This window comes from Rhinolophus ferrumequinum, chromosome 10 (assembly GCF_004115265.2).
Source record: "Rhinolophus ferrumequinum isolate MPI-CBG mRhiFer1 chromosome 10, mRhiFer1_v1.p, whole genome shotgun sequence".
NCBI lineage: Eukaryota > Metazoa > Chordata > Mammalia > Chiroptera > Rhinolophidae > Rhinolophus > Rhinolophus ferrumequinum.
This window is the reverse complement of record NC_046293.1, coordinates 53,794,224-53,821,510: the sequence shown is the minus strand read 5'-3', so window position 1 is coordinate 53,821,510 and position 27,287 is coordinate 53,794,224. Positions and strand designations below refer to the sequence as shown.

Here is a 27,287-nt window from a genome sequence, read left to right as displayed (position 1 = left end):
GATTTAGGTGAGGGGTCCCTGTCCAGGTTGGACATCTGAGGGGCTTATCTCAGGTTCTCTAAACCAAATGTGGAGGTCCCTCTCCTTGGGGATCCCAAGACCCTCCTACTGCCAAGGAGGTGCTTGTCAGCATGAAAAGTGAACCAAGCCTCTGGAAACGTAGACAGAAGGGGTCCTGGGTGGGCAGAACTAGATGGGGTGGGGTGTGGGGGGTAGTGAGGCTGAGTGCTGAGGACTCTGGGATGAGCCTGGAGGTGAGGAGCCAGGAAAGTTGAGTAGACCTCCTCACCATGCCAGAGACCCCAGAATGGCAACAAGGCAATTTTCAATTGTGTGTGTGTGTGTGTGTGTGTGTGTGTAACCAGACACAATAGCCTGAAGGACTGCTCTGTCTCCCTGTGTATGACCCTCAAGTGGTACCTATGCCAGATATTTTGGATAGAAAATAGATATTACTTGAGGGAACAGAGAAGCAAGATTCAAGTCTCCACAAATGTTTTATGAATAGGGCAGAGGAAAAAGCCCCTTTTGTGCCCTATGGGGAAAAGGCCTCTGGACCAGGCTCTCCAGGGACTTGGATCCACAAGGTCCACCGGATAGCAATTTCTGAGCTATTTGAAAGCTGAGAAAGGACCTGGCTGGGGGTGAGGGGATGGGGGTGGACAGGGCAGGCGTCTGGGCTACCTTCACAGCCCGTGGCCAGGGGCTTTGCCGCCATTCGGCCCTTTCCGACCCCTCTCCCCTAGCCCCAAGTCATATTCTTTCCTGCCTGCCTTTCCCCAGGAAATCTCCGCCCCTGCCAGGAGAAGCCCCCCTCCCGCCACACCCCACCCCCCGCCCCCCGCAAGTGGAGGCGCTGGAGGGGGCGCTGGCAGGGATCTGGAACGTCTGGAAAACTCTGGCGGATTTTTTCCCTCCGGGAGACCCCCTCACTACCTCACCCCTAGGTCCACTCAGGTTTCTCTGGCTGGGCTTAGGGAGAGAAGGCCTGAGCTGGGGAACGGTTAGGGCCTGGTTGCACTCCTCACCCGCTGAGTTTGAGGGGAGAAGAAAGAGTGAAGAACCAGACTGGGGCTGGGGCTGTAAGGAAGAAGGAATTTTGTCCCAGCCACGTCAGGAGTCCCAGAGCAGGCGAAAGCTCAGTTTCCAGGCTTTCTTTTTCGAGATGTCCTTGAATCGCTCAATCCCTGGCGAAGGGCTCAAATCCTGCGGTCCTCTCTTTCCCCTTCGCTCTCTGCCTCAGCCACGTTTCGCAACAGTCGGCCTGGCGCAGGCGGGGGGCTGCTTACAGGGCGCTCCCTCCTCACTCGGGGGGTGGGCGGGGGTGTCCTTGGTGCCTGGATAATGCTGCTTTTCTGGCTTTTGGGGCTCGGGGTTCAAAAGACAAGAACCCCAGGGTATCACAGGCAGGAAGAAAGGCCTGTGTGGGGCTGGAGACCAATGTGACTAACCCCGGCTCCCTCACTACCCCTATCGCAATCCCATGCGGCCTTTTTTACGGGGTGAGTATGTTGTTCGGTGTAGGGAGCCCAGAGAGGCCTCCCAGCCCCCCAGCGAGATCACCAGAAGAGGAGACCAGGGCTGGCGCCTGGCTTCGGGCAAGGCTAGTGCAGGGGCTGGGGGCTTGCAGGCGGCGAGTAGACGCGTAGCACTGGGAGCCTGCTCCAACTTTCACCCCGAGGCCGGCAGGCGAGCGAATTAACAGAAATCCCGATATAAACTTTTAAAAATAATATCAGTTTTATTAAATATGCGAGAACGGATCCAGAGGTCGGATTTATACAGGAGGGTAACACGAGGGGATTTTTTTAGAATTTATTTTTTTTCTCCTACTGGCTAAACAAACGTCATTCACTTTTTTTCTCTTTTTGTAATTTTCCCTCTTTTTTTCCTTTTTAAGATGGGATTGGAACACGGACGGTGCTAAACATAAATATAAATACAGAGACCACAAATACAGCTAAAAATATTCACACAGAAACGGTCACAGTTTGTAATATGCCATAATGACCCCCAGGATTCTTTAAATACAATTCGCCTGGGCTGGGCATTTGCTGGGGCAGAGGGGCCGGGCAGGGACTGCGGGGAGGCCCTGGGGGTTGCTGTGGGGCCACGACGCGCCCTCCTTGGGCCTCCCGCCCTCCCCGGCAGCCAGGCCGGGCCCTGAGGCCCCGGAGCAGAGGCCCCGGGCCCGGGAGCCGGCTCTCTGCGCGGGGGCAGGGGTAGGGGGCACAGAGGAGGTGGGAGGCCAAGTCCTCTTTTGCAGAAAGATCTGTGGACTGTGAAGCGAGGTTCAGGGACGGAGCCCCCAAGGCCTGGGCGGGGGAAAGGGCCTGCAGATAAGCCGAGAACGAGCTAGCGAGGGAGCAAGGAGGAGGAGACGCGTGGTGAGAGAGTTTGTGCGGTGAGGGGTGGGGGGTCCAGAGTTGAATTTCAGGTCCATATCTGACTCCCTAATTTTGTCTTAGGGAGTCAAAACACACCAATTGTGCCAGTGATAAATACAGAGTGTGTGATTAGGAGGGAGTTGGGGGAGCGAGGGAGAAGGAGAGAGAGGGGTGGCAGGGACAGTCCTGGTCACTCTTTCTGCTTCTCCTCTTCTGTCTCTTCCCGCTTTTCCTCTTTTCCGCCCAGGCTGTCGGCTGCGGCCCCTCCGCCGCCCCCTGAGAGCGTAGACGTGAGATTAGATTCCTTTTTCCACTTCATCCGGCGGTTCTGGAACCAGATTTTGATCTGTCGCTCGGTCAGGCAGAGCGCGTTGGCGATCTCGATACGCCGGCGCCGCGTTAGGTAGCGGTTGAAGTGAAATTCCTTCTCCAGTTCCAGGGTCTGATACCGCGAGTAGATCTGGCGACCGCGCCTCCGGTCTGCTCCATAGCCGACCCCTAGAGATCCAGGCACAAAACACACTAAAAACAATCAGCAAGGCTTCCTCCGCAGACGATTTAGTCTAGCAAAGTCCTGACCCTCCCAACTTGGCCAGCAGCTCAGAGCCCCCTCGAGCTCCAGCCTTCTCCCCTTTGCCCTGCCCCACCCCCACTGGGGGTACAGCCAGGATCCCAACTTGGTTCAGTTTCCCCCATAGGTTGGTAGGTGTGTGTCCCAAAGAATGGTGTGTGTGTATGGGGGGGGGGGGAGGGGGCCAAGAACCAGGCAGTAAAGCTCTAAGTCTAAAAGCTGGTTTTTGAAAAATCCCAAACACTGGGGATGAGGGCCCCATTTCTCAACGACTGGGCTTCCCCACCTCCCCAAGCACCTTAGCTTCTTGGAAACTTCTCCCCACTTCTCTGCTCCCTCCTCTCCCCCTCCCTTCTCCTCAGCCTGACTCGACTTTGGGGGTTCCCCTACCCCCTGTCCCCTCCCCTCATCCCCTGCCCTGTTCCTGCCCCCTCGGCTCGTCTTGGAGCTCTCCAATCCGTCAGGGGCCGAGGGGGCCAGGCCCCTGCGAGCAAGCGGGAGGCGAGCAGAGGGGGCAGAAGAGGGGGCCCTGTCTCGGCGTCGGCGAGGAGACGAGCGTGATTGTTTTTATGGGGCCATAAAAAACTCTCTCCGCCCGTTCTTCTAGGGAAGCCGGTCATAAAGCCAGTTCAGTTTATTTAATTTATATCTTGGAGCTGTAAAACTCACCACTGTGCGAATTCATTCGCTGCATCCAGGGGTAAATCTGGATACTGGCTTTCTGGTCCTGGGGCGCAGTCCTGCCCTGCTCAGAACTAAAATCCTGAGCGATTGAGGTCTGTGTGTTATGTCCTAAGGTGTTTTGTCTGCAGTTTGAGAGCATGTCTTTCTCCTGGTAAAAGGAATTAGATCCATAGTCATACGGCCCCCGGCTGGAACTGAACACGACATTCTCCTGTGGCGAATAAAAGGGAGTCGAGTAGATCCGGTTCTGGGCAACAGCCGCTCCATAGGTCGAGAAATGCCTCACTGGATCATAGGCGGTGGAATTGAGGGCGACGTTGGGGAGGACGTCCTGGCCCCCGGCGAGGTGGCAGGATAAGGAAGGGTTAGTGAAGTAGGAATTCATCCCTTTGCCTTTACCTGGTCGGGCTATGATTTCTTTAATATTTATTTCTGTCTCCAGTTTGTACTCGGAACTAGATGGTTATAGGGACGGCTCCAATCCAGGACAGACAAAATGACAAAGTCAGCTGACCCCCTTCCAGCCAATCGCAAGCCAGATGTCAAGAAGGGGGAAAAAAAATCGCTTCTGCTTCTGTTGATTCCCTAGTTGAGACTAAGTGTGTGCTTTGAAAGTAAGACTTGGATTTCTTTAAAATATATATACGTAAGGGAACTGATTTGGAGGTGAAGGAAGGGTGAATGTCCGTGAGCAGGGCCTTGGGGCCCAGGGAAGGAGAGCTGCACTCCAAGGAAATCCTTCAGCCCCAGCTAACTTTGCTGTGCAGTGGCCAGAGCCAGAGCTGGAGAAATCCCTGTATTTTCAATCTGATTTCATCTTTTATATCTGCCCCCTTCTAAAATTACATCCTGATTTCTCAATGGGAGGAGCTCCCTCCCAGCTCAGGGGGGATCCCCAGAAATCCTACAGGAAATCCTGGTTTGACACTCCATGAAGTGAGTCCTCATCACCAAACCAGTATATTTTTCCCCCAATTTTTTTTAAAAAATCAAAAGTAGGAAGAAATTGCAGAAAACATGATGCTCAGAGGAAGGAGAGTGTGGCTGAGAGTCTTAAATGTAGGGGGGAATGTGGGGAGCAAGGGGGAATGTAGGGGCTTCAAGGAGTAAGGGTGAGACTTCAAGGTAGATTGGCAGAGCTGAGGTGGGCAAAGGGGCCAGGCATCTGCTTTGCTGTTCCTCCTAGCCCCTCTGTGCCTCCTCCTCAGGACCCCCTTTTTGGGGAAACTCTTGCAGCATTTATCCCTAAGGGGGAGAATGTATAAAAATACAATAGAAAAGGGAGAGAAAGAAGTAAAAGGTGGGAGAGAGAAAAAGGAAGAAAGAAAGGAAGAAGAAAGAACTCGGAGAGTCTTTCTAGACACATCAACTCCTGTTTATGTTGGTGAGAATTTATGATTTGGAGCCTGCGAGGGCTGGTGGGATAATTCACATAAGATCCAGCCAGAAAGAGAAGGCTAGTGGGGCTCTGATAGACAGTTAGCGTCTAGCAGGCTAAAGCCCGTGCACAGGTCAGAAGCCCCCTGCCCCCTCCGGACTCTCTGCCCTGCCAAGAGAGGTGCCCCTGGACCTGAGCTCTGGGGCTTGGAGATTCCAGCAAAGGGCTCCTAAGGAGCTCTCACCCAAGGGCCAGTCACACCTAGTGGGGCCCATCCTCTCAGCAGCCCCCACCCCCATTTCTTTCCATCTTGGGGCTGAGAAAAAAGAAGAGAAGGTTAGGAAAAGGCAGCTGAGTTCGAGGCTTCTGAGGAAGCCGGCAGTGGGCGAACTGAAGCAGCGGAAGGTGTGCAGATGGGGTTTTTCTCCTGATTAATCCAAACTTAATTTAATATGGTAACATAGGCTGAACATGCTTTGAGTCGACAAAGAAGGGGCAGTGGGCAAGCGAAGGGAGCAGTGGAAGCTCATATTTTTCCCTCATCATTTTTTTTGGGGGGTGGCTATAACAAGGACCCGGATGTCGCTGGATTTTATGATCTTTTCCTTCTGTGTAACAAAGCGGAGTAATCAATGGGTAGCAATAAAGCCATAAACGGGACTACGCTGGGAAAAAACTCGTTTATTCATCTTCTGTAACGTTAAGGTTTCCCTGGAGTGTCGCTAGGGGGGAAAAATAAAGTTTCAAACCCAAAAGCAGACAGTGTGTATGAGCTGGTGGAGACAACATGTTAGTTAATACATGAACCTCGTTAGGGATTGAAGAGTCTCCCTGCCAGACAATTTGTGTTGGCTTTTAAAAATACAGTCCCAATCCTTCAGAAAGGAAGGTAATTTGTTTGCATTTAGAAGGGTAGGGGAAAGACCCCTATAATTACAAAGATCTCCCCTCTTGGACCATACTTTCTTCTCCTCAAGGAAACGAAGGTGAAAGGGTAGAGGAAGTTTCTTAAATTAAGAAAGAAATTTTGAGATGAGTTGTCTCATTTTGGGGTGACATGGCAGGTACACAAATACAGACACCAGCGTGAATTGCTTCCTGCTCTAGAATCCAGCTGTCCTCAAATTCATGGCATGCCTGGACAGAGGTTTCCAACAGCTGGCTGGGGCTCCAGGCCCCCTGGAGGGCAAGAGGGAGAGAGAGAAAGAACTAGGGGCGGGGAGACCCAGGGGGCTGAGCTAAGGAACAAGTCAGTGCACCCCTGGACACAAATCGCCACTCTCAGAGTTCCTAGCCTCATTTCTGCCCTAAGGGTAGGAGTGTAACACGTAGAATAGGCCAAAGAAAGAGTAAATTCCACCCCCCCATCTCAGAGAGAGATTGCTAGAGGGATAAATCATGTCAGTGATATTTCCTTCAAGATATTAAATTGTTGCAATGTACAACAAATTGAATGATGGAAGATAGGATGTCTTAATGAGGTTTCGCTTTCAATGAGTGTTGATTTTCTATGTATTTTTAAATCTCTTTTATGGGCGGGTGCGGGAAGGAAGGACCTTGGAAGAAAGAAGGGGCTTCTGGGGAAGCATGTGCTGAAGCTCCCCAGCAAGGATGCCTGGATTTCCTTGAGCCCTTCCTAAACCAAGTCTGGAGGGGAAAGGGGCCCCAAAGTTGGGGAGAGTCTCCTTTGGTGCCTAAAGGCGGTGGGCGCTGGGGGTGGGCGACTTGAGGAGTAGAATGTAAGTCTCAGCCCCGGAAAGTTAAGTGTTTTATTACGTCCCTAAACAGAGGGCAGAGACTGAAAGGTCTCGCCGATTTATAATGAACAGAAACCAGCTGCTGGGGGAAAAAGACAGAAATGCTGGAAGGGGGACAGAAGAGGAAGCAGAAACACAAATAATTTCCCCCAGAATTAATTTCCAACACACTCTCTTCCATCACCTTCCGTTTCTGAGGAAAGAAGCCTCCTTCTTTTAGTTAGATATTTAATTATGCAGCTGAAATTTGCTGGAAGGATTCGCTCCAAGGGGGGAGAGCAGGTCAGATGAGCCCGATCTTCCCTCCATTGCATTAAATTTTCCTTTTCTCATTTCATGTTAATTTTATTATTATTATTTTTTTGTGTGTGAAAGAACGACTGTCTATGGGGGCAAAGCTGGGATTTGGGTTTTTCTAAATATATTTATATTTTCCTGTTAAATTTGTCTGAAAACAATTATGGAAACTCATCAACAGAAGCAAGAACAGATGTTTTATTAAAACTGCAGTTGAGCTCTGTAAATATGCACAAGTGCTGGGAAGGGTGGGGGAGAACTTGTTCTTTGTTTCTATAAAACAAGCCTAGAGAATCAGAGAACACCCCCCATCAGGCCAGTAGGTCTCTGAGTCGCTCTGCCCCTTCCGCCTCCGGAATCAGGCATTCCGAAGGGGTTTGTCGGGCGAGAGCAGATTTTCGCTTTGGGAGCTGTAATTAGTGGATTCAAAAACAGAATTCAAAAAACACAGAACAAGAATAAAGGGGGAAAGTTGCCGCTCACAGCTCCAGTCCCCCCCAATCCAAAACACATGCTTTTCATGAGTGCTAATTATAGGAGGCGAACTTACTGCAGGCGTGCCATAGGCCTGAGTGGGAGGCAGTCACTGGCCTGGAGCCCCCAAGGATAAGGGTCGCATTGGAGGCTGGGCACTTGAGGGTTTCCCAGGGTGAGTCAAGCACTCCTACTCCAGCCTTACTCTGCTCCAGGCCACGGACTGGGGGCCTGTGGACCTCTGAACTGGGGAGAGGGTGGGTGGGACTGGACTTTGGTCCGGAAGGTGTTCGTGGGCAGGCCTCACCTTGCTTGCCTTTGCTTTCCATTCTGCTCTGGGAAATATATTAATTTCTTGGGGAAGGGTATCTGAAGTGAGAGGGATAAGATCTGGAATTTTTATTTGGGGACAAGCTTTTCCAGAGGTCCTGCTTAGTTTGTGTTCTGCCGGTCTTCTCTCTCTCCTCAGATCCCACAACTCTGCGCGGATGTCTGCGACCCACCCAGCCTTGCACAGATACACACACTCCATTCCTGGCTGCCGGCACCACCAACTACAGCTTGGAGCCTACGGAGGCTGCTCAGGGACCTGGACATTAGAGCTGTAGGACTCAGGGCTCGGTCTGGGCACTGGACTGCCTGGAAGCCACTGCAGCTGCCCGACCCCCCTCCCCAATTCTGGATTTCCAGAGCGCGAGAGGAGCGGTTGCCCTACCGGCCCCCTTTGTGCCACTGGGCGAGGGCTGAAATCCCCTTTGCAGAGAAAGCCGAGTTTCAATAATTGTTCAGCTTACCTCACAATCGCACTGTTTGGTTAAGGCTTTGCTGTTCTAGAGCGACTGCTCAGTTGGCCCGACTGGCTTATGATCAGATTTTTTTATTTAAAAATTAAAAGAATAAATCCTACTCCAAATGATTAGTGTTTTGTGCATAAAAAGGAACTTATGTTCCTTTGATCTCCACAGAATCCGGAGTAAAAAGGATTGCAGAGTCTCTCAATCCGCCAGAGAACCTGAACGCAGGGAACTGGGTCTGCTTGGGGACACTAAAGAATAGATCACCCTAGGAGCCCCCAGTTTCTCATAGTGGGGGAAGTTGTCTGAGCACATACCTCCCCATACGTACACTGCATTCCCCGAAAGAATGTTCCTTCTCCTTTCAAAGTTCAGGCATGGAGACACTTGGAGAAAAGTGAAATTTGACACATCCAACCCGGAAATGGAATCCATTTGGGGGTACTGATATTCTGGGGACAGGGCCCAGGCTGGCCAGCTGAATGAAGTTGGGGGTCTGCAAAGAGGGGGGGAAGGAGGCAGAGGCCAGATGGGGCATGTCAAACGCCTGAGAACTGCCCCAAACACTCCGAGGCCTGGGCTGGCGACTTCTCTTTCGAGCCAGGAGGTTTAGAGGCTGCCCAAGCTGCTTTTGTTTTATTTGCCATTAAACAGAGAAGAAAGGTACACGGAGGGCTTTGCTAACTCACATCATATTTTCTCTCCTCCCTCTCTCTTTCCAGATTGCTGCCTGACCTTTCCATACTACCACTCCACTTAATGCTACTACCATCAGCAGACACCAACTCCCACACCGGCATTTGTTTGGCTTCTCAATTCACTTTTCAGGCTGAAGGTTTTTAAAGTAAAATAGGTCCCCCATCACACTCAGCCCTGAGCCCCTGTTGGTTCCCTCTGGAAGAAATCATTTCTGACTTGGCCCCCAGGCCTCCCACTTCTATCCCAAGCAGCTGATTATCAGCTGAGGATGGGTTATGAGGAGAGCCCTCGGACACAGTATCTCATCCCCACTGGGAATGGGGAGAGAACTCAGACCCCAGTGATATTTCAGGGAGGTAGAGCAAGTGGTCCTGCTTCATCCAGGAGGAAAAATGAAAAACCAGAATGTTCAGAAGATTTTTGGCCCCCAGAATGAGGCCAAAGGATCCCCAAACCTCCTGGCTTCTCTTACACGCTTCCATACTGAGCAAGGACTGCTTAGACCCATTTTGGAGGTTTATGAGAATTGTAAAATTCAAGAACGCGGCATTTATGACGTCACAGTGAGTTGTCATGAGGAAATTGTAAATGTCATAAAAGTTATATATAGCAGGAGTTTTGTGTGTTGGTGCCCTGCCTCCTCTCACTTGTTTTTCCTTTTCCCCTTCTTCTTCCCCTGGTCTAAGTTCTCCCACTTGAAAATAAAATGTTATTATGTTCTGGAACAATAAGCCAACAATGAAACATATTCCTCGTTTCCCTATAAATAATTTTATCCTTTATTGTTTGCAGATCTGAAAGAACCATTTAATCTGCACTGGTGAAAAGAGGGAAAGAGATGGGGAGGGAGAAATTAATTTCAGAAATGAGAATATTACTTACTTCGATGATACTCTTTTAGATTTGATAGCCAGGAGCAAAATTAGAGGCGAACAGCGGCCTCTCTGACTCTATACCTGGAGGCATTGGAGATTTATAGGATCTTTAGCAAAGGGGCAATTTAATTTTGTAGGATTTGCTTAAATTCACTGCTATTTTGGGGGGCTGAAAAGGGAGGGTGAAGGGAGAGCGACATGCTTTATCTGCCTTTATGAATCCGCCAACATTATCCTGATTTAAAATCCAACAACCTGTGTCTCAGGGAAAATTCCTGCAGAAACGAGTGGGGAGCAGGATGAGGAGGGCTCAACTTTCTCCATGACTATGGCCCCCTTAACCAAGCAGTTGCCAGGGGGAAGGAAGAAAAGCTGAAGGCAAGGGGAGGGCTCCAAGTCTCTCCACCACCAGGACACTGGAGCTTTATGATGTCCCCATAATTCCCCTGACCCTATAAACAGCTGCCTTATTTTAGGACAATTTCTGCTTCCTCCCCTCAGAAAAGGAGAGTGAGGGAAGAGGTAATGGCGGGAGCAGGGTGCCGGAAAGGGGAGGGAGTTCGGGATAGCGCTGCACTTTGTTCTCCTCGTTGAGTTTGCTGGTTTGGCGGGTTTCTGACGCAGGGTGGCAGCAGACAAAACAAGTAAACAACTCACAGACACAATAAACAGGGGCGGCTACAGCACCATGGCAGAGGCCAGAGGCCAGGGGAGGAGCACAATTTGGGGGTAATGTCAGCCCAGCACCCCAGGGTGCCCTAGGCCCAAAAACCTGAGGCTGCTCTTGGTGCCAGTGGAGAGAAGGTGGAAGAAAGCTGCATGCCTCAGCACCCGCAGCATGTCTGGACAAGAAAGTCTTGGGAGGAACTTGATCGCCTAGGGAATGGAGGAAAACCCTGACAGCCCCTCTCCTGTCCTTACTTTCTTTTGTGTTTTTTTCCACAGATATTTATATTTGCCCCATTGCTCTGCCTTTTCATGGCCCCACAAGGGAGAAAGGCTAGGAAAAGAGACTGGTTGCTTCCCAGTCCCTTCCCACACTTAATGCTCCAGGCCCACAGGCGGCCAGACCCAGCTTCTCTTCTGGCACTGCCCTGTCAGCCTTCTCCCTGGCTTAGGTAGCAGACAGGATTAAAACGAAGTCCCATTGATAAACAGATGTCGGTATTTGGGGAAATTGGAGAGCCACTAATCCGCCCTATAGACAATGCAGGCCAAATCTTGGGTCCCCGTAAGGGGACAGGCTGAGCACGGCCACCGGACAGACGTTCACTGCACACCTACCCATTCTGGCACCTTCTCCACTGGCCTTGCCAAATATCCTAGCCGGCAGCCACCCGAGACCACTGCCCACAGGCCACCTTATTAACCATTCCAGTCCCCTTCACTGTCCTAGCAAGGCTTCAAGCACCAGGGCCCAGTCAACTGTTCCCAGGGCCACCTTACCCACGAGTTTCCCACAGAACTCACTTTCAACATAACTGGGTTCCCCTAATAAAATAGTCTCTGAGCTGGGGAAGTTTGGAGGGAAGCAGAAGGGATCAGTATTTCCCCCAGCCCAGTTGTTTGGACAGTGACGACGACGACGGCAATAAGGTCTGAGAAAGCCTTTGTAGCATCCGTTGGTTACTGGAACCCGCATACTCCGATTCCAGCATGCACACATTTCCAGCAGAGCATGCACAGAGCTTTCTTGTTGCACCCAATATCTCCTTGAGCCCATGCCCATCTAGTGAGGGCTAACAAAATTTCGCATGCACATAAAATGGTATTCAAGCAAATATAGGCATGGTAATATACAATTAACCACCGAGGAAATATCAGTCTGCATATATTCATGCAAAAATCTGAGTCTGTACATTTAAGCCTGTATATAATAAGCGTATAAAGCTACCAAGCCTGGTTTTGGAATACAACAGCCAACCCAACAAGGCCACCTTCTCGAAACAAGGTCTCATTCTTCGTGGGGATCACAACTGTCAGACCAGGAAGAGAATGGGTTTTCTCTGCCCATTTCTCCCTGGCTAGGAACTGGCGAAGCAAATACAGCCCATGGCAGGGCTGACAAAGCCTGTTAGGGGCAGGCTTGAGGTGCCCAAAGAGTGGGCTCAGAGGGGAATGCTGAGGGCCCTGGCTCCAGGGAGTGTTGCCAGATGCTGACCCACAGATTCAGTGCCTCTGCTCAACCTTAGCCCTGGGTGTGCAGAGTCCTTGAGCCAGATTCTATTCTCAGCCGCCCTGGCCAGTATTAGGTAATCACAGCAGTGCTCTCCTGCACTAAGAACCATGTCTACAGGGAATTTGGCCTGCAAGGAGACTGAGGGTTGCCACTGGTGGCCCCTCTTGTACTTCTGTTTGAGCGCCAGAGAGGAAGAGAAAGAAGGGAAAGAAAATCGAAAGTAAGGAGGAAAGGAGGGGGCTGGCGTTTGGGGCCGGGTTTATCCCCTGGCCAGACTAGAAAACTGGAAAACCAGGGCCAGTCTCTGTTGCTATATTTTCTCTGCACCCTTCTGTCTAATGAAGCGGAGGCTAGAGGTGAAGGTCTTGGGGGCCTGCAGGACCCTAGCCAGGAAGAGACATTAAATTCATTGATAAAAAGATTATATAAGGACATCTCAGGATGGGGCTGTTAACCCGTCAACCAGGAACCCTAACACCCTGAAATCTCGCCAACAACACATTCGGTTACATCCCTGTAGGCCGAGAGAAATACTCCAGCCGTGCCCAGGCCCATCCCTCCGAAGGGAGGGGGGCCCAATAATATCCCAGGTGAATCCCCACTTGCTTGAATGGCCTTCTCCAGAAACTGTTTCCCTGGGGGTTAACAAAGGAGACTTGTGCCTCCCCCCACCCAATACAGTGCGGCCATCCGCAGAGGCTGGGGGCAGATAACGGCGGGAGCAGACAAAATACAGGCGAAAGAGAGAAATAGAGGCCTCACCGGTCCGCGGTTCCCACATTACGCCAGGAGAAAGGCTCCCATTTTCAGGCCTCCAGCGCCCCTCCACTGGCCCACTGTTCTCCCCTTGCCCTTTCCAGGTTCCACAGACTCGGGGGCTCGGTGGCCAGGCCCTGGCTCCCAGGTCGGCAGTCCCTGGGCCGCGCTGGAGCGGCGGGAGAGCGCGCGACAGCCGGAGCAGGCGGCGGGCTGGGCCCATTTGGGGAGAGCCAAGCGCTTTTCTTGATCGTAAACAAGGAACGCGAAATTAGCCCCTCGGCAGACGCCTCTGCCGACACACAAGTCCTATTGGGGGGGGGAAGGGGGAGAGAAAATGCCATTTCTTCCCCCGGGAGAATACCTCAGAGGCCTTTATGTCGGCTGCGAAAGGGGAATTTTGTGGGGGGCAGGAGAGGAAGGCAAGGGGATTGTGGGGGGAGGGGAGGGAAGATTCACCGTCAACTCGGACCCAAGGGGTTTGATTTGAATGCAGTCGAACTATATTTTTAAGAATTGATAAAAACAGATTCTCTACCCCCAACCCCCAGGCGACCGGTCAGGGTTTAAACAGGAAATCGAGGAGCGATCCCCTCCCCCACTCGGGCCAGGCGGAGAAACCCAGTCGCGCCTCTGGGAGAGGATGGGGTGGGGGGCGGACTCCTGGCTGGGACTGAAGGTGAGTCGAGCCCCCAGACTCTCGGCCCTCTTCAGGAATATGCTCCCCCCTCTCCCAGCACTGGGGTGTGTCTGCCTGGGTGTGTAAACATTGCGTGTGCGTCGCCCTTTATAAACAGAACCTCACACATATAGTGGCCACCTCGGACCCAGGCCAGGGAGCAGGGCGGGGTCATATGTCAAACTGCAACACATTCAGGGCCACGTACATTTGGAAGAAATTAAGCCACTGTGTTATGAAACCATATGTGTCGGGTTAAGACTATACAACACGCCATTAGCACCAATTATTAGGAGGATCCCGAGCGCCCAAGACCCTCCGGGCCGTCCGATTCTGACGTCCCTACTTCAAGAGCCAGCTGCGCCTTGAGTCCTCACTGCCTCCACTCACCCAGAAGGCCCCGCCAGGGAGGCCTGCGCCTGTCCCCACCCAGCGTGGGGCCTCCCCAATTCCCATCTCCGCCCAGGCAGGTCAGATCCTAGCCAAGAGCAGCCAGGCCGATGTGGGTGAAACACTCCAGTGCGTATCCTGGGTGGGGTCGCCGCAGATGGGGGTGGGGGACGCCGCGCCGGGGGAGAGAAAGCAATCTGGCCCTTTTTCTCCGAGCACAAGATGGCTTTTGAGTACCGCGTCCCCCACCCCCACCCATCCACCCGCAGTGCAGAGCACCTCCCATCTTTCCATCCGCCGGAGTGGGGGCGGGAGCAGGGGGTGGGCAGACGCTCTCTCCTCCGCTGACGCGCACCAGCCACCAGCCTCCCCCCTAATTGCCAATTAACAGGCCCCGCCGCGCGCCAAGCAGCGCTCTCTTCCTGCTCCGCGGCCCGGCCCTGGGCCCGCACTGCGCATGTGTGAGCTGTAGCAGTCGCGCTCTCGGGGAGGGAGGAGGCTGCGGAGCAAGGAGGGGGCGCTGGAAAGTTTGTTTGGGGGTTGGGGGGGCCGACTCTGCTCAGGGGGCAATGGTTACAGCCTATAGGTTATCTCTCCTGCCCTGGAGTTTGAGCTTCCGGGCCCCCTCCGTCCAATTCCCATCAGCCAAGGGGCCGCAAATCTATATAACAGGTAAGAACACGGTGGGCATCAGGCAGCCCGTCGGTGCACTAGACCCCGGCCTTGAGCCCCACAGGCGCAGTCCTCTTGCCCCCTCCGCCCTCAACTTCGGCGCACAGTGACATCAGGACAACACACTTCCCCCACTACCATATTCCGGCTTAACCCAATTTCTCCCCCCTTCACTTTTCCTCCCCATAATTGCCACGCGCCCACCCTCTCGCCAGCCCCCTCTCCTCTCTAACCAAGACCAGCCGCTGCTGTCCTTATCTTGAAACCGCCACCCAGCTACGGACCATTAGTTACATATTTGAACCAATAAGGAAACACTTACCGGGCGCTGCTGTCACTCTCCCTCTCCCTCTCTCTCTGCCTCTCTCTCCCACTCTCTCTCTTTCTCGTCTTCCCTCATTCTGTGCCGCTGCCGAGCCTGTCTCAGCTCCACACACACATATATACTTTATATAAATTTAAAAATAAAAAGAATAGTCCCAATAATCAAAAAGCCAAATAAAAATAAGGAGAGTTGCAAGAAGGGGGCAGGAAGGAGAGCCTGGGAGAGGGGAGGGGGGAGGCATTTGCAGCTCCAAATCTCAACTGTTCCCGAATTCCCTCTGCCCCTTGGGGGGCTGGAGGGTCGGGAAGGGAGAGAGAGGTGCCCTCAACTCCTGCCTCTCCCCCTCCCCTCTCCCCAGGTGCCCCCAGCTTCCGGCAACTCCATCTGGGAGGAAAAAAATTAAATGGGGGAGAAAATAATTATGAATCAGATTAATAAAAAAAAATACTGGTAATGAAGGGAGCGCCCAGCGCAGGTTTCCCTGGCAATGGTTAGGCTCTTACAGGGAGGACTGTTCTGCGGAGCGCTCCGAACGGACAAACCACAATAAAAAGTTCACGTTCATGGATGGAATCCACATGACTTCTTGTGGCCAATCCAACTTGTGAGTCGATCGTAAACTTTTATTACTCAGCTGTAAATTTTCTGCAAACAACCGGGAATGCGATGCATTTGTGTAGCGTGTGCAAATGGGCGCCGCGGTCGCCATGTTTACCCAATTCTCTTGGAGAGGGAGCATCCCCCGACCCCCACCGCACCCCCACCCGCCGCCCACTCCCCACGGGCAGAGCTGCTCCTGGCTGGCGTAGAAAGGGCAAAGGGGGACGCGAGAGGAGGGAAGGAAAGATTCTGGTGCTGAGTGGGCTGCTTCCTTTTGCTATGCCGAATTTTAAATATTTTCCTTAATAAATGGGGTATTAAGGTTGGATCTGGGGGAACCGAAGCTTTGCAAAGGTTTGTGGCATTGGGGCAGTGAGGGCTGGCGGGGTGAAGGGACTGAGAACAGATGCGCTCTTTACCCCTACTTTTTTTTCCCCCTGGGAAGAGAACAACATCCTTCCCCATGGGTGTCCCAGCTGCCCCCCACTCCATCCCAGACAGGAATGGGAGGGGCAGGCCGCTGGTTATGAGGCTCATAACCAAGCCTGACCTGACCGTGGTCTGCGAAGCGGAGAGGGTTTCGACTGGCCCTGGGCAGTCAGTCCTTCCCAAGCAGGAGGGGTGAGAATTGGGGGCAGCCTCCAGAACCCCCAAAGCACCCCTCATCCCCAAGTTCATTTTTCAGAGAAATTTACATTCCCCCCCCAAGACCATCCCTAGTGTCGGGTCTCCTCAATTTCGAGGTTCATTTCATATGGCAGCTTACTCCCAATCTTTTTAGAATTAAAAATGAAATTAAGGCTCAAGATCTTGGTTCCCCCTTCTTTTGCCTTGTGGTGCAAGGCAGTTTGAAGCCTTTTCTGTCTTGTCAGGTGGCTCACACCTGCCCGTCTTTTTCAGAAAAATTCTGGTGTCCAGGCAGCTGAAACACAACTTGGAGGCCCTGAAACCTTACCCTTCCCTAAATTCCACCTTCCGTGCTAAATTCTAAGCACCCGAGGCACCCTCACCTCCTCCAGACCCTGAATTTCGGAGATGTGTCCAGTGTGGGAGAGCCCAGAAATATTCCCCCATAGAGACTCTTTGTCAATCAGTCGCAGCCCAGCTATTCTTCCCACCAGCTGGAGATTTGAAGGCCCAAAGCTCTCCCTTAGGTCCCACATGGAGCTGGCATGGGGGACTTCCAAGGCTGGGTGCCCCACCCCAACCAACAGGGGTCCCTCATCTCCTCCCTAAACTTCCTCCACAGTAAGCGAAGCAGTTCCCTCAGCCGGATGCAGAGACTTCGTTTCTTTTACAAACCCACCCATAAATTTTATAACAGGTAGTTAAAAATTACGACAAGGAAGGGCTGGCCCAGCTTTTCACAATGGGCCACAGGCAGAAGGGGATAGCGCTGCAGGCAGTTCACCGGAAATTTTACTTCTAGTCTGTGGCACAACCTGTCCTGAGTTCGCTCTAATTGGGGCAGGGTAACTTTCTCCAGCCAGCTCCTGGGCAGGGGCATCTCATTTGGAGAAGAGGAGGCTGGGGAGGGCAATCCACTCTCCCATCCTAGGGTCGGCCAAGGTGCCCGTTAGGACACTTACTACCTCCCTCACCCCTCATGTCCCCGGCAATCCCGCATCTCCCCTGCTTTCTGCAATGAAGTGGGGAAAGAGAGAAAATGCTGAGAATTAAAAAAAAAAAATCCAGAGAAACGAATTTGCCCCCCAACTTAATAGCTGCATTATCCCGTCTCTATGGTTGAGATTAGAATAATAAATTCAAGGCGGAATGAGGGAGATGCTTCAACTCAGCATTTTGAAAGATACTATTTTTCACAAATCACAAATAGCTTTCGGAAGCCACTTTGATTGGCTAATAAAAAAGTAAAGAATGGGAGAGAGTCCTATCTGCTGCAGCCGAATGGTCCCCATTCCGGTAATGGGACGGCGGGAGCATTTGGGAGGACGCGTTTCTAAAGAGAGCGCATCCCGCTCGCAATTAAGTTCCCCCATAAAACGGGTTTTACCTCCTTTTCTCTGCAAACGAGAAAACGGAGGCGGTAGGCAGAAGGGGTGGAGGAGCTGGTGCTGCAAGAGGGGGCGGCTGGAGCTTTCTTAGTCTGGCCCACCCGATGCTTCGCATCTCAAGCGATGCCCGGCGCCAGACGCACCCCGCCCTCCGACGCCGGGCTTGGGGCCACGGGCATTGCTGAGCAGGGCCAGGGATGAATGGGACATTTGGTGTGGGGAAAATTCGGCGAGGTCCTTTGGAGCTACTTAGTATATACAGTTCAACCCACTCGGCTACTGGACCAGCGATTTTATTAATAGCAATCACAATTACACATTTAAAAATGAAACGGCCCTCTGCCGGCCCTCGGCCCGTGGGAAGGCCTGAGGTCGGAGCGAAATGCTTTCTTTTCGGGCCTCCCCGGCGGGTAGCTGGTGTCTCCCCCAACAAACGGGGTTACCTGGCTGACGCCTCGGCCCTTCGTAAGGACCCCAGGTTCGGAAAGATATCCCCCAAAGCTGCTCAAAGCTGTTCCCGGCTGCCCCCAGTCTGTGCTTCCAATCCGCAGCCTCTCTCCGGCTGCAGGAGTCCCCATCCACCATACCTGACCCAATCCTGTTTTCAGAACCACTTTGTGTGGGAACCAGGGACCCAGATGCGGGTGAATTTACGCAAAACAAGAGTCGGCCTGGGCCTAAGTCTGGGAAAATCATTGACCAGGAGAGAGAGAGAGAGAGAGAGAGAGAGAGAGAGAGAGAGAGAGAGAGAGAGAGAGAGAGAGAGAGAGAATCTGGCCTCAAAAATATTTCAGCCTTTGGGGATCTGGTTTTTAAGACCAGAAGATCCCATCCCCTCCCCTTTCCCCCACTCCTGAGTCAGATGACTTGTATCTCTGGAATTTGGTATTATTTGACCAGAATCTTACTGGCATAAACAGATTTCTCTGTCTAGGACCCTCCAGGGAGGACTGAAAGACCCATTTGCCCCCTGAGTTCCTTAGCCTTCGACCCTTTATTTTTGGGAATGAGGAGTCCAATGAAGACTCTTCTTACCCTGCTGTGGCTGGGGTGGAGGGACTGTCCACTCAGCGGGCCTGTTCCCTCTTCTCCAGGCCAATAACCCGCACTATGAGGGCAGGGCAGTCTGCCCAATTGCCAAGGTGAAGCTGGGAGCAGGCTTGAAACAGCCAGAAGAGAGGCTAGAGCAGATGTAAGTGGGCTGGGTGACAGTGATGGCTCTATGCTGGCTGAAATTGAATTTCAGAATGTGGACCCAGGCTGCTTGGTGTACCAGCTCAGTCACCTTCCCCTTCTTTCCTTTCCCCCCAGGCTTAAGCTTCCTCCTCCCCTACCCATAGCCATCTTCCAGCCAAGTCCTCCAGACTGCCTTGAGCCCCATATTATTCCCACCTTGTTCACTGTTCTAGTGCTGGGTGCTGGGTGCCCAGGGTTGGCCATGAGGGGCATATGGAGATCAGAAAGAATCCCACTGCCTCATCCTCAGCCCCAGGCCCTGGAAGAAAAAGGCCTAGCTGCAGGAGGGGTATGGGGGGAGATTCTTTGTCTGGGCTCAGCCCAGGGCTGGGGAAGAGGAAGGTGAATAAGTGGGGAGATGCTTTCTCCCCATTGGAATCCTGGCATCCAAAATCTCACTTTGGAGCCAAGCGTCTCCTAAGAGCATACTGCTCTTCTTCCTCCTGTTCACCTTCCCCCTCTTTCACCTGCCCTCCCAGCCCAGCCTGCCCTCTCAACTCCACATTGAGTTTGTCCCACCCCAAAGTCAGACCAGTAGAGGAGACCTTTTCCAGAGTGTTGGGAAAGAAGGATAAGGAGGGTAAAGGGGGTAGAGAATAGGGGGAGCACTGGAGTAAAAACAAGTAATTCCAGCTTCAAATTTTTTTCTCTCTCTCTTTTTTTTTTTTATTATGACTCACGTATACAATACAAAGTACTTGGACCAGGAACAGGGCTGCCGGGACACAAAAATCTACATTCATAGCTGGACATAAAGACAAATAACCAAAAATTATTATTATAGATATATTTTTAACGTTTTTTTCTTTCGAGCACATTGCATAAACAGAGAATTCAAGACAGAGTTAACTATACATTCAGTGCAATTTAGTTCTACTCTACTGGGGTTAGAAGCACAATAAAAGCGCACAGGACCGGCGAGCTAGGCAGTCTCAGTTGTTGGGTTTCTCTTAGTGAAATAAGCAGCAACAAACGACAACAAAACCGCATTACGAATACTCTCAAAGCAGGATTTCTTTCTATAGGTAGTGATAAAATACGCTGGAAGTTTCTTTATTTTTTTTTTATTTAAAATTTTTCTCTTTTTTTCTCCCATATTAGGATTTTTAAAAATTTCTTTTTTATGTTTTTCAAGGTTATTGCAGGTTCCCTTTAGGTAGTATGTTAAAGATTTATTATCAGTATTATTATCATTATTATTATTTTCATGATTATGGTGATTTCTGAGCACTAACACTAATGCAGCTCAGAGGAAGCTGGGCCCAACAACAGAAATCAGACAGCGAAGGGGAGGAAGGCATGGGCCCAAGTGACCATGGGATGACTAGGTAGGATTTTAGCGGTGACTGCAGGCTCCTATCTACCCTCTGGAAAAGGGGGAGGGGGGCAGATGGCAGAGACCCGCATCTCCTTCAGGTTTCCATCAGGTTCCTAGAGAAAGTCAAAGGGTCTTTTCTAATGGGGAGCCCCAGGGAGGGAGAGGGGATATTCCTTGCTATCATAATTTCTAAATTTCTTTAAACATTTTCCCTCTCCTTTCCTTCCTTCACTTTTTCTTTACTTTCCTTTGAAAAGGTGTAAATCTAATACACTAATTGTAGCATAAAAACAAAGCCACGAGTCTTCTTCCACATCTTAAGGGGGCTCCCCTCTAAAATAAATACCAGAGAAGCAGGGAGGTGGCAGTGTGGCAAGAAGGGGCCGAGAGAGGGGGCAAAGAGGCCAGGTCTCAGACCTTAAAATCCAGGCAGGACTCCAAAGGGTGGGGGTAGGGACAAGTGTGTGTGTCGGGGCAACGACTGAGACAGAGACTCCGAACTTTTCACTGTGTCTCGGTCTCCCCCTTTCAGTCCCCGAACAAATAAAGATCGGGGGAAGTCCAAAGGTAATAAAACCAGAGCTGCAAGTATCTGACAGGTAGTTAGAGTTGTGAGTGTCATTCTATTCTCTATAAAAGCAAATGACAGTCGTAAACTTCTCAATTTATCCGCTACCATAAAATGAAACTTCAAGGGAGTTGCTAAAGGGGTGGGGGGAATCTCTCTTTTTTGCTTAGTCCTTGTTTTCTTCCTTTTCCTCCTCTTCTTTCTCCTCTTCCTCATTTCCTTCTTCCTCCACCTTCTCCTCATCTCGGGCTCCGGGCAGTTTATCCTTGTTGTTCTCCTTTTTCCACTTCATCCTTCGGTTCTGGAACCAGATCTTCACTTGTCTCTCAGTCAGTCCCAGGGCGTGAGAGACTTCAATCCGGCGCTTTCGTGTCAAATAAGGATTAAAGAGAAACTCCTTTTCTAGTTCCAAGGTCTGATACCGGCTGTAAGTTTGCCTTCCGCTGCGCCGCCCCGGAGCTGGACAGAACAGAACCCCAGTCTTGTTATGTTTGGGTGGGGGCTCGGCTTTACCTTGTCACTCTTCCTCCCCTTAAGTCCCCTACCTCTGATCTCCCCAGCTTCCCCTCCCTCCTGCAGAAAAGGCAAGAGTGGAAAGCAGGCTACAGCAGGAAAGTTTGCGGGCTTGTTTTGGTTTGGCTTCACCTTGGGAGGTGGGGTGGAGGTGGGGGCAGGGACTGGGGTCTTTTTGGAAACTGGGGAATGGCAGGGGCCAGGGGAGCACTGCAGAGTCCCGTACTCCCCCCCTCCCCCACCCGTCTGCAGTCCCAGGAAACTGGCCCTTGCAGCTTTGTTTACAAGTGCAGAGTGGCATTTGGTGAGCAGGGTTGGGGACAGTCTGTTTCCAAAAGAAAGGAAAAAGGTCTGGGGGTAAAGAAGAGGGGCTTTGCTCGCTGCTCCCTCCTCAAATCTCTCTGCCTAATGCTTTGCCAGGAAGAAAAATAATTGATCTCCTGGAATGTATCACTGTTTGGCCTGATTGCTAACTGGAGACCAGCAAATAAATCACGGGCCATCCCCGCTGGAACTTGTCGCTTTCTTGCTTCCCCTTTTACTTCGAAATTGGGCCATGAGGGGCCACCCTTTGAGGGGCTCATGACCTGAGCCACTCCGAGGGTCTCAGGGAGACCCCACAAGCCTTTGATTGGGGACAGTTTGGCTAGGGTCCCCAGAACCTCACAGCTCTCTAATCTGAATGGCCTCTCTCTTTTCCAGCACTCTGTTTTCTCTCTGGCTTCTTCTCTTCTCTCCAACTGAGGGAAGTACAGCAAAGTTGGGGCAATGGCCCTAAGGTTAGTTCTCTGAGAGGAGGCAATGGGTGTCCCAGAGAGCCAGAGCACCTGTTCTTGGGGTCTCACCGCCATCTGACCCAGCTAGGAGAGGGAAACAGGGGTCTCCCTTTCCCCTCAAGACAGCCTGGCCACTGTCCTGAACTAAGGCTCTGTGCCTTATGGAGACACTGGTTTGCTCCAAAGGCTGATAACCCATCCTCAGGCCCATTCCCAGCCACCTCCCCAACTCTGAGTTTAGAGATGGCAAGAGGAAGAGACAGACAGACAGAAGTGGAGGAAATGATTTTTAACCCTTTGCACCCAGACACCACCTTTCCCCCCACCTTCACCCCAGTCCCCAAAATATTCCAGGCGAGCCCCGCGCCCCATCCCCAGCTGAACCTCCCAACCTTGAGAAACCCACTCAGGCACAGAGGTGGGGCTGGGGAGACCCCAAAGGCAGGAGGGAAAGCCAGGGCAGACAAAAAGGAGGCAAGGGAGGGGGGGAAGACCCCGGAGCGCGGGAGACCAAGGGGGAAAGAGAAAAGACTTCTCACCGTGGGGTCTCATCCATGGAAACATGAGGCTGGGAGACGAGTTTTGATTTAAGTGGCCTTGTCCTTCGCTACTGTTAGTGTTGGCGGAGGATTTACAGTCGGGATATTGCACCACGCTCGCCTCTTGCTGAGCCCCATAAAGGGACTGTCTGGGGAGCGCCTCGTAGCCATAGAATTTGGAGGCGTCTCCGTGGCAGCTCAGCGAGCACGGGTTCTGCTGGTAGCCCGAGTTGGAGATGCCCGAGGTGCCGTGGTGGAAGAAGTCTTGGACGTGGTGCGAGGCGTGCTGGAAGCCCGGCGCCGAGCCGCCGGGCCCGTACACCAGCGCATGGCTCCTGCCCACGCTCTGGGGGAACCGGCAGTCGTAATAGGCCGGTTCCAGGGACTCGCCGCCTTTGTATTTGGAGAACAGGGGGTTGACGAAGTAGGAGCTCATGCTGGGCACATGAAAACCCGCCGCCCCCTCCCCTCTGGCTCGCGACTCCCCCGCCCGGTATCCCCGAAACTCCCCTCCCCCCGGGAGCGAACCCCCGGCCGGCTGGCTCCCCGGGGCTGGGCCGGGCTGGGCGGGTGGGGGGCGCCGGGTGCCGGCCGGCCGGCTCACGCAGCTCCCGGGCTGGGCGGGCGGCGGCGGCGGCAGCGGGCGCGGCGGCGGCGGCGGCTCTCTTCACTGTCGGTAGGTAGAGCTCGCGCTCCCTCACTTAGCTCTTTCCTTTAACAGCCCAGGCGAATTCCTCAGACTCCCGGCGGTGGCGGCGCTTACACGCGATTCGCGTTCATCAATCCACGACATGAAGACAGGCGAGAGAGAGCGAGAGAGAGCGAGAGAGAGCGAGAGAGAGAGAGAGCGAGAGAGAGAGCGAGAGAGAGAGAGAGAGAGAGAGAGAGAGAGAGAGAGAGAGAGAGATGGCGGGGGGTTGAGGGGTTCAGGGCTGGGGGGACCTAGAGGAGGGGGAGAGGAGGAAGGGGTGGGATAGTGGGATGGGGGTGTGGTATATATGTGTGTGGAGGGTGGTGAGCCAGCCCCAGCTAATGGCTGGGGCCAGTTTTTCCAAGGTGCGCACATTCAGATCTGAAGGTGTCTCTTCCCCCACTTCTTTTTTCCTTCTTCTCAGATAAAGATACCTGAGCCAGCAGGTCAACTCAGGTTACCTCAACAGGTATAAGAAATCCCCCCAAGGGGATTGAATGCCAGCAAGGGAGAGCAGATCCCCTAACCAAAAATATGGGATCCCAGGGGCGTCCTTAAGTCTGGGGACTTTGAGGAGGAACAAGCACATCATATTCCCAAATACTTCACGCATCAGAACTCTCCACTGCCTGTTGCCCCTCTCCAGTGTGGGAAGCTGCCCTGTCTTCCCTAGGTCCTTAAGGTTCTCTTGCCTGCCTACTGTGGGGTAGAGAAGAGGGCCAGAGGTGGGGGGGGCACTGCATATACCCAGTCAGGGCTGCACTGTCCCTTCAGACACCAGCTCCTGCCTGAGGCACAAAGCCTAGGCAATGGCCAGGAGCTTGGCTGGGGGCTCTGAGAGCAAAGCTGCTTGTGGGACAGAGGAGAAGGCAGCTGGTGGGTTCCTGGCTTCTGGCAGAGCTGATTCAGGATGTTTCTTTTTAGGAGACTACCTGTATTTGGGTTGGAGGAGACTAGAGCAGGCCTCTTATGTGTTACCCTAACCCCATAGGAAATGCCAGCTTGCCCTGGAGGGGCCTCCTGGCTTCACCACACCCCTCACTTCTGCCGGCAGGCTGCCCAGGCCAGAATGTGTATGGGAACTGTCAACAGACACTCTTTAAATATTTACCCACACTTTCTCTGGGGGGTTCCCCATCCCCAAGACTGGGTAAATTCAAGTTAATTCTAATGGATGAAAGAACCTTAGTCCATCAGCACCTTTCTCTGGCCATATGTGTGTACAGTTATGTGGGCTGAACAGACAGAGAGAAAAGGCAGAACGTGAAGAGTTGTGGATATGTGTGCTGTGTGCATACATGAATAAAAAAGAGGAATAAGAACGATTTTTCCGGTGAGGTTGTTACACATAGGCAACACTGAGGCACACTCGGGATACACACATAGTGTATGTGCTACCTTCCACCCTGAAAAACATCAAATGTGTGCTCGCTAAACTATCATGCATGCCTGTCACCTCACAGACACTGCACACACGTGCACACCCAGGCACACAAGAAAATAATACTCGACAAACACATATGCATATTTAACTCTTTACATCATGAAAAAATTGCTGCCCATTTTCCTTCCATATCCTGGAGTTTCAGGGTTGGATAAGAAAGGAGGTGGTTAGAAAACCAGATCTTTTTCTTCCCTGTCGGGAGCCTAGCTCTGGGAATGGAGGAAGGAATGGCAGTGCAGGGGAGGATGGTGTTGATAGAATGAGCCCCCTCACACACCGGATCCCTCTATTATCTAAATAATTGCTGGGGAAATGGCCACCCTCAGCCAAATTCTCAAAGGAGATTCACTGGTGCCCCAGCAAGAGACACTTCTTCAATCCCCTGAATTTGGAGGAATGCACCCCCATCTGAGTTAGGGACTGCCCACTCTGCAAAACCCAGAACACCGGCCCTGGTGCAGCAGGAAGGGAGGGTCAGAGGAGGGCTGTGCCAGGGCTGTAGGTCTCCCTAGGGTCCAGGATAGTGGGGGACACGATAGGGGTCTCCTCCACTAGCAGAGCATGCTCCAGCCTTGGTTCCAGCACTGCCTCCTCTGAGCCTGCTCTGCGGGTACCGAGCTGAACGAGATAGACTATGGGTTCCCAGCATCCGGGTCACTGAGGACTGTCATAAATACTTTCCCTTCCCTGCCTGGAAAAAGGAGGCTCGGCAGGCCGGATCCGCTCTGGGGCCTGTGCCTTATCTTTTAGAGGGTAGGGGATATCTCGACAGTTTATGGTCCAACGAAAACCCTGCCACACAGCGATTCTTCCGGGCCTTTGTGTCTTGGAATGCGACTGTCCCGAGCGTGCCGCCACCACCGCCTGCTTGGAAAGCCCACCAGTACTGAAATCCCCGGCTGGACTTGGTTTCACCTTTTGGGGGTCCCTCGCCTTTTCTCTCTTTCTTTTAATTGTTTTTTTCTTTTACACGTATCTGGTTGATTTCGCTCCCGAAGCCTGGGAATAAAGGAACCGCAAGCATCCATCCTCGCTGGGGCGTCTCTGTCCCTCACCCCGAGGCCTGCACCTCCCTCCTAGGTACCACGGATTTATGTTCGTTTGTCCGGGTCATTCTGCCTTTTTGTGTTAATTACGAGCTGTCTGCTTCGTGCTTATCTCCTCCGCAAAGCGATTATTTTTGACGCCCGCCCTCCTGAGCCTCCTGAGCCTGCTGCCAGAGAGAGGGCCCATCTCCAACTGCCGCTCACGATTTATTTACACCTCGCAGGTGAGAGAATTGATTTGCTGAGAGCCAGTGGGGCCGGGCTGGGCAGGGGCGCGGGGTCTTCTCGCCACTACTCCTCGGAGCCGGGCCTCAAATGTCAGTGCGGCCAGGAGGACCGGGGACAACACTACCGCCTCTAACATTGAGCAACAGCGCCACCTCGCGTCCACTTGCTCCAATACAGTCCGGCCGGGAAAAAAGTCAACAGATAGCAAGCAGGTCCCAGGCTTGGCCCAAAGGTGGGAAATGGGAGGAAGGAGTTTCCAAATGGGTGCCAGATGGGGGGGAATCCCCGGAAGGGAGTTTCCCCAGGACCTCTGTTCTTTTGTTTTGTAAGTTCTCGAAATGCACTCTGTCAAAAGTTTTACACTATTTTCTTTTTTTGTCACCCTCTCTTCCCGCATTAAGAGAGACTGTACAAAGGAACTGCCGCGATCTCCCCACCCTTCAGGCGCATTTCTGGACTGAGAACACCTCCACGCACGCAGATGCACGCTCCGAAGCCCCGGCGACCGCCTGCCCGCGGCGCGCTCCTTGAGCTGCTCGCTCCTCTTACCCTGCCGCTGATTCTGCACCGCCTGTCCCGCCGCCGCCCGCAGGACTTTGGGGTGGGACTCTGACTTCTACCGGCTGTTTGCCCCCCGGTTTGTAGCCCATCCCTCTCTCTCATGCGTGCCCTCTCCACCTCTCCCTCCCAACCAGTGAGGTCCTGTTCTCCGTGGACCATAGACAAAACATTCCTATAATCCGATTTCAAAGGAAAGAGTGTCCACCTTATTTAAACCATAAAACAATTAAGCCCAGACGTCTAGCCAGCTCCGCGCTGCTGTTTTGTTCGGCCCCATTCAGAATCCAGAGCAGGGAGACAAACAGCACCATAAAAGTGGCATTTCGGGGCTGCGGAAATGTACCTATCCGCTGCCTTCCCAAGTGGAACAACCTTTGGGGTTTTGTGATTCTGACAAAGGAGCAGAGGTGGGAGGGGAAGATTAGGGAGGGAGGGCGTTTGCTAGCCTCTGTTTCCTCCCAGCTTTCGTTTCTTTCCCCAGATGTGTGTTGTGTTGTTGTGGTTTTAATTCACAAATTATAATAAATAAAAATCAAATCCAAACCTGACCTGCAGGCTGGAGCCTGAGCTGGTGCTGAACAGTGGGCCGGGTCTGGTGGGCCTACTCTGGATCCCACGCTCTCGTCAGGGACCTCGAGCCCTGCGGCCCTCCTTCCTGCCGGTGTTAAGGCCAGCTCCGGACAGGCTGCAGGCCGCGCTGACAGACGAGGGAGGCGACCGGGCCTTGGAACAGGGGCGGGGTGGAAATCCGGAAGGGCCGCCGAGCCCGGCTGGGAGAGAAGCCCGAGTCCCTGCGGTCAGGACGGAGGCACATGGGTGCCTTGTCCTGCACTGG

At 52.6% G+C, this 27,287-nt stretch overlaps 3 protein-coding genes and 1 long non-coding RNA gene across 5 annotated transcripts in view; 1 reads left to right on the top strand and 3 right to left on the bottom strand.

Moving 5' to 3' along the window:
• The window catches only part of HOXC4 (homeobox C4), a 38,109-nt gene extending 22,672 nt beyond the window's left edge, over positions 1–15,437 (bottom strand). Inside the window, exon 1 of the mRNA XM_033118511.1 lies at positions 14,915–15,437. The gene's annotated coding sequence lies outside the window, so the exon portion shown is untranslated. The remainder of the gene's footprint in view (positions 1–14,914) is intronic.
• On the bottom strand, positions 1,717–15,437 carry HOXC6 (homeobox C6). Of its 2 annotated transcripts, XM_033118513.1 has the most exons (3): positions 14,915–15,437; positions 3,628–3,973; positions 1,717–2,885 (listed from the first exon to the last, which is right to left on the bottom strand). In XM_033118513.1, the coding sequence occupies exons 2-3, from the start codon at positions 3,779–3,781 to the stop codon at positions 2,578–2,580; spliced, it is 462 nt and encodes a 153-aa protein (XP_032974404.1). In that variant the 5' UTR covers positions 3,782–3,973; positions 14,915–15,437; the 3' UTR covers positions 1,717–2,577. The 2 variants fall into 2 exon arrangements, with proteins under 2 accessions (XP_032974404.1, XP_032974403.1); XM_033118512.1 differs by lacking the exon at positions 14,915–15,437 and having other exon boundaries at positions 3,628–4,577.
• A 4,405-nt stretch (positions 15,438–19,842) lies between these two features.
• On the bottom strand, positions 19,843–23,185 carry HOXC8 (homeobox C8). Its single transcript, XM_033117536.1, has 2 exons — positions 22,483–23,185; positions 19,843–21,113 (listed from the first exon to the last, which is right to left on the bottom strand). The coding sequence occupies exons 1-2, from the start codon at positions 22,916–22,918 to the stop codon at positions 20,821–20,823; spliced, it is 729 nt and encodes a 242-aa protein (XP_032973427.1). The 5' UTR covers positions 22,919–23,185; the 3' UTR covers positions 19,843–20,820.
• Positions 23,186–25,424: 2,239 nt separating this feature from the next.
• Positions 25,425–26,890, top strand: LOC117029152 (uncharacterized). Its single transcript, XR_004424189.1, has 3 exons — positions 25,425–25,697; positions 25,789–25,887; positions 26,293–26,890. It is a non-coding gene; the product is annotated as an uncharacterized LOC117029152 (long non-coding RNA).
• Positions 26,891–27,287: the final 397 nt, after the last annotated feature.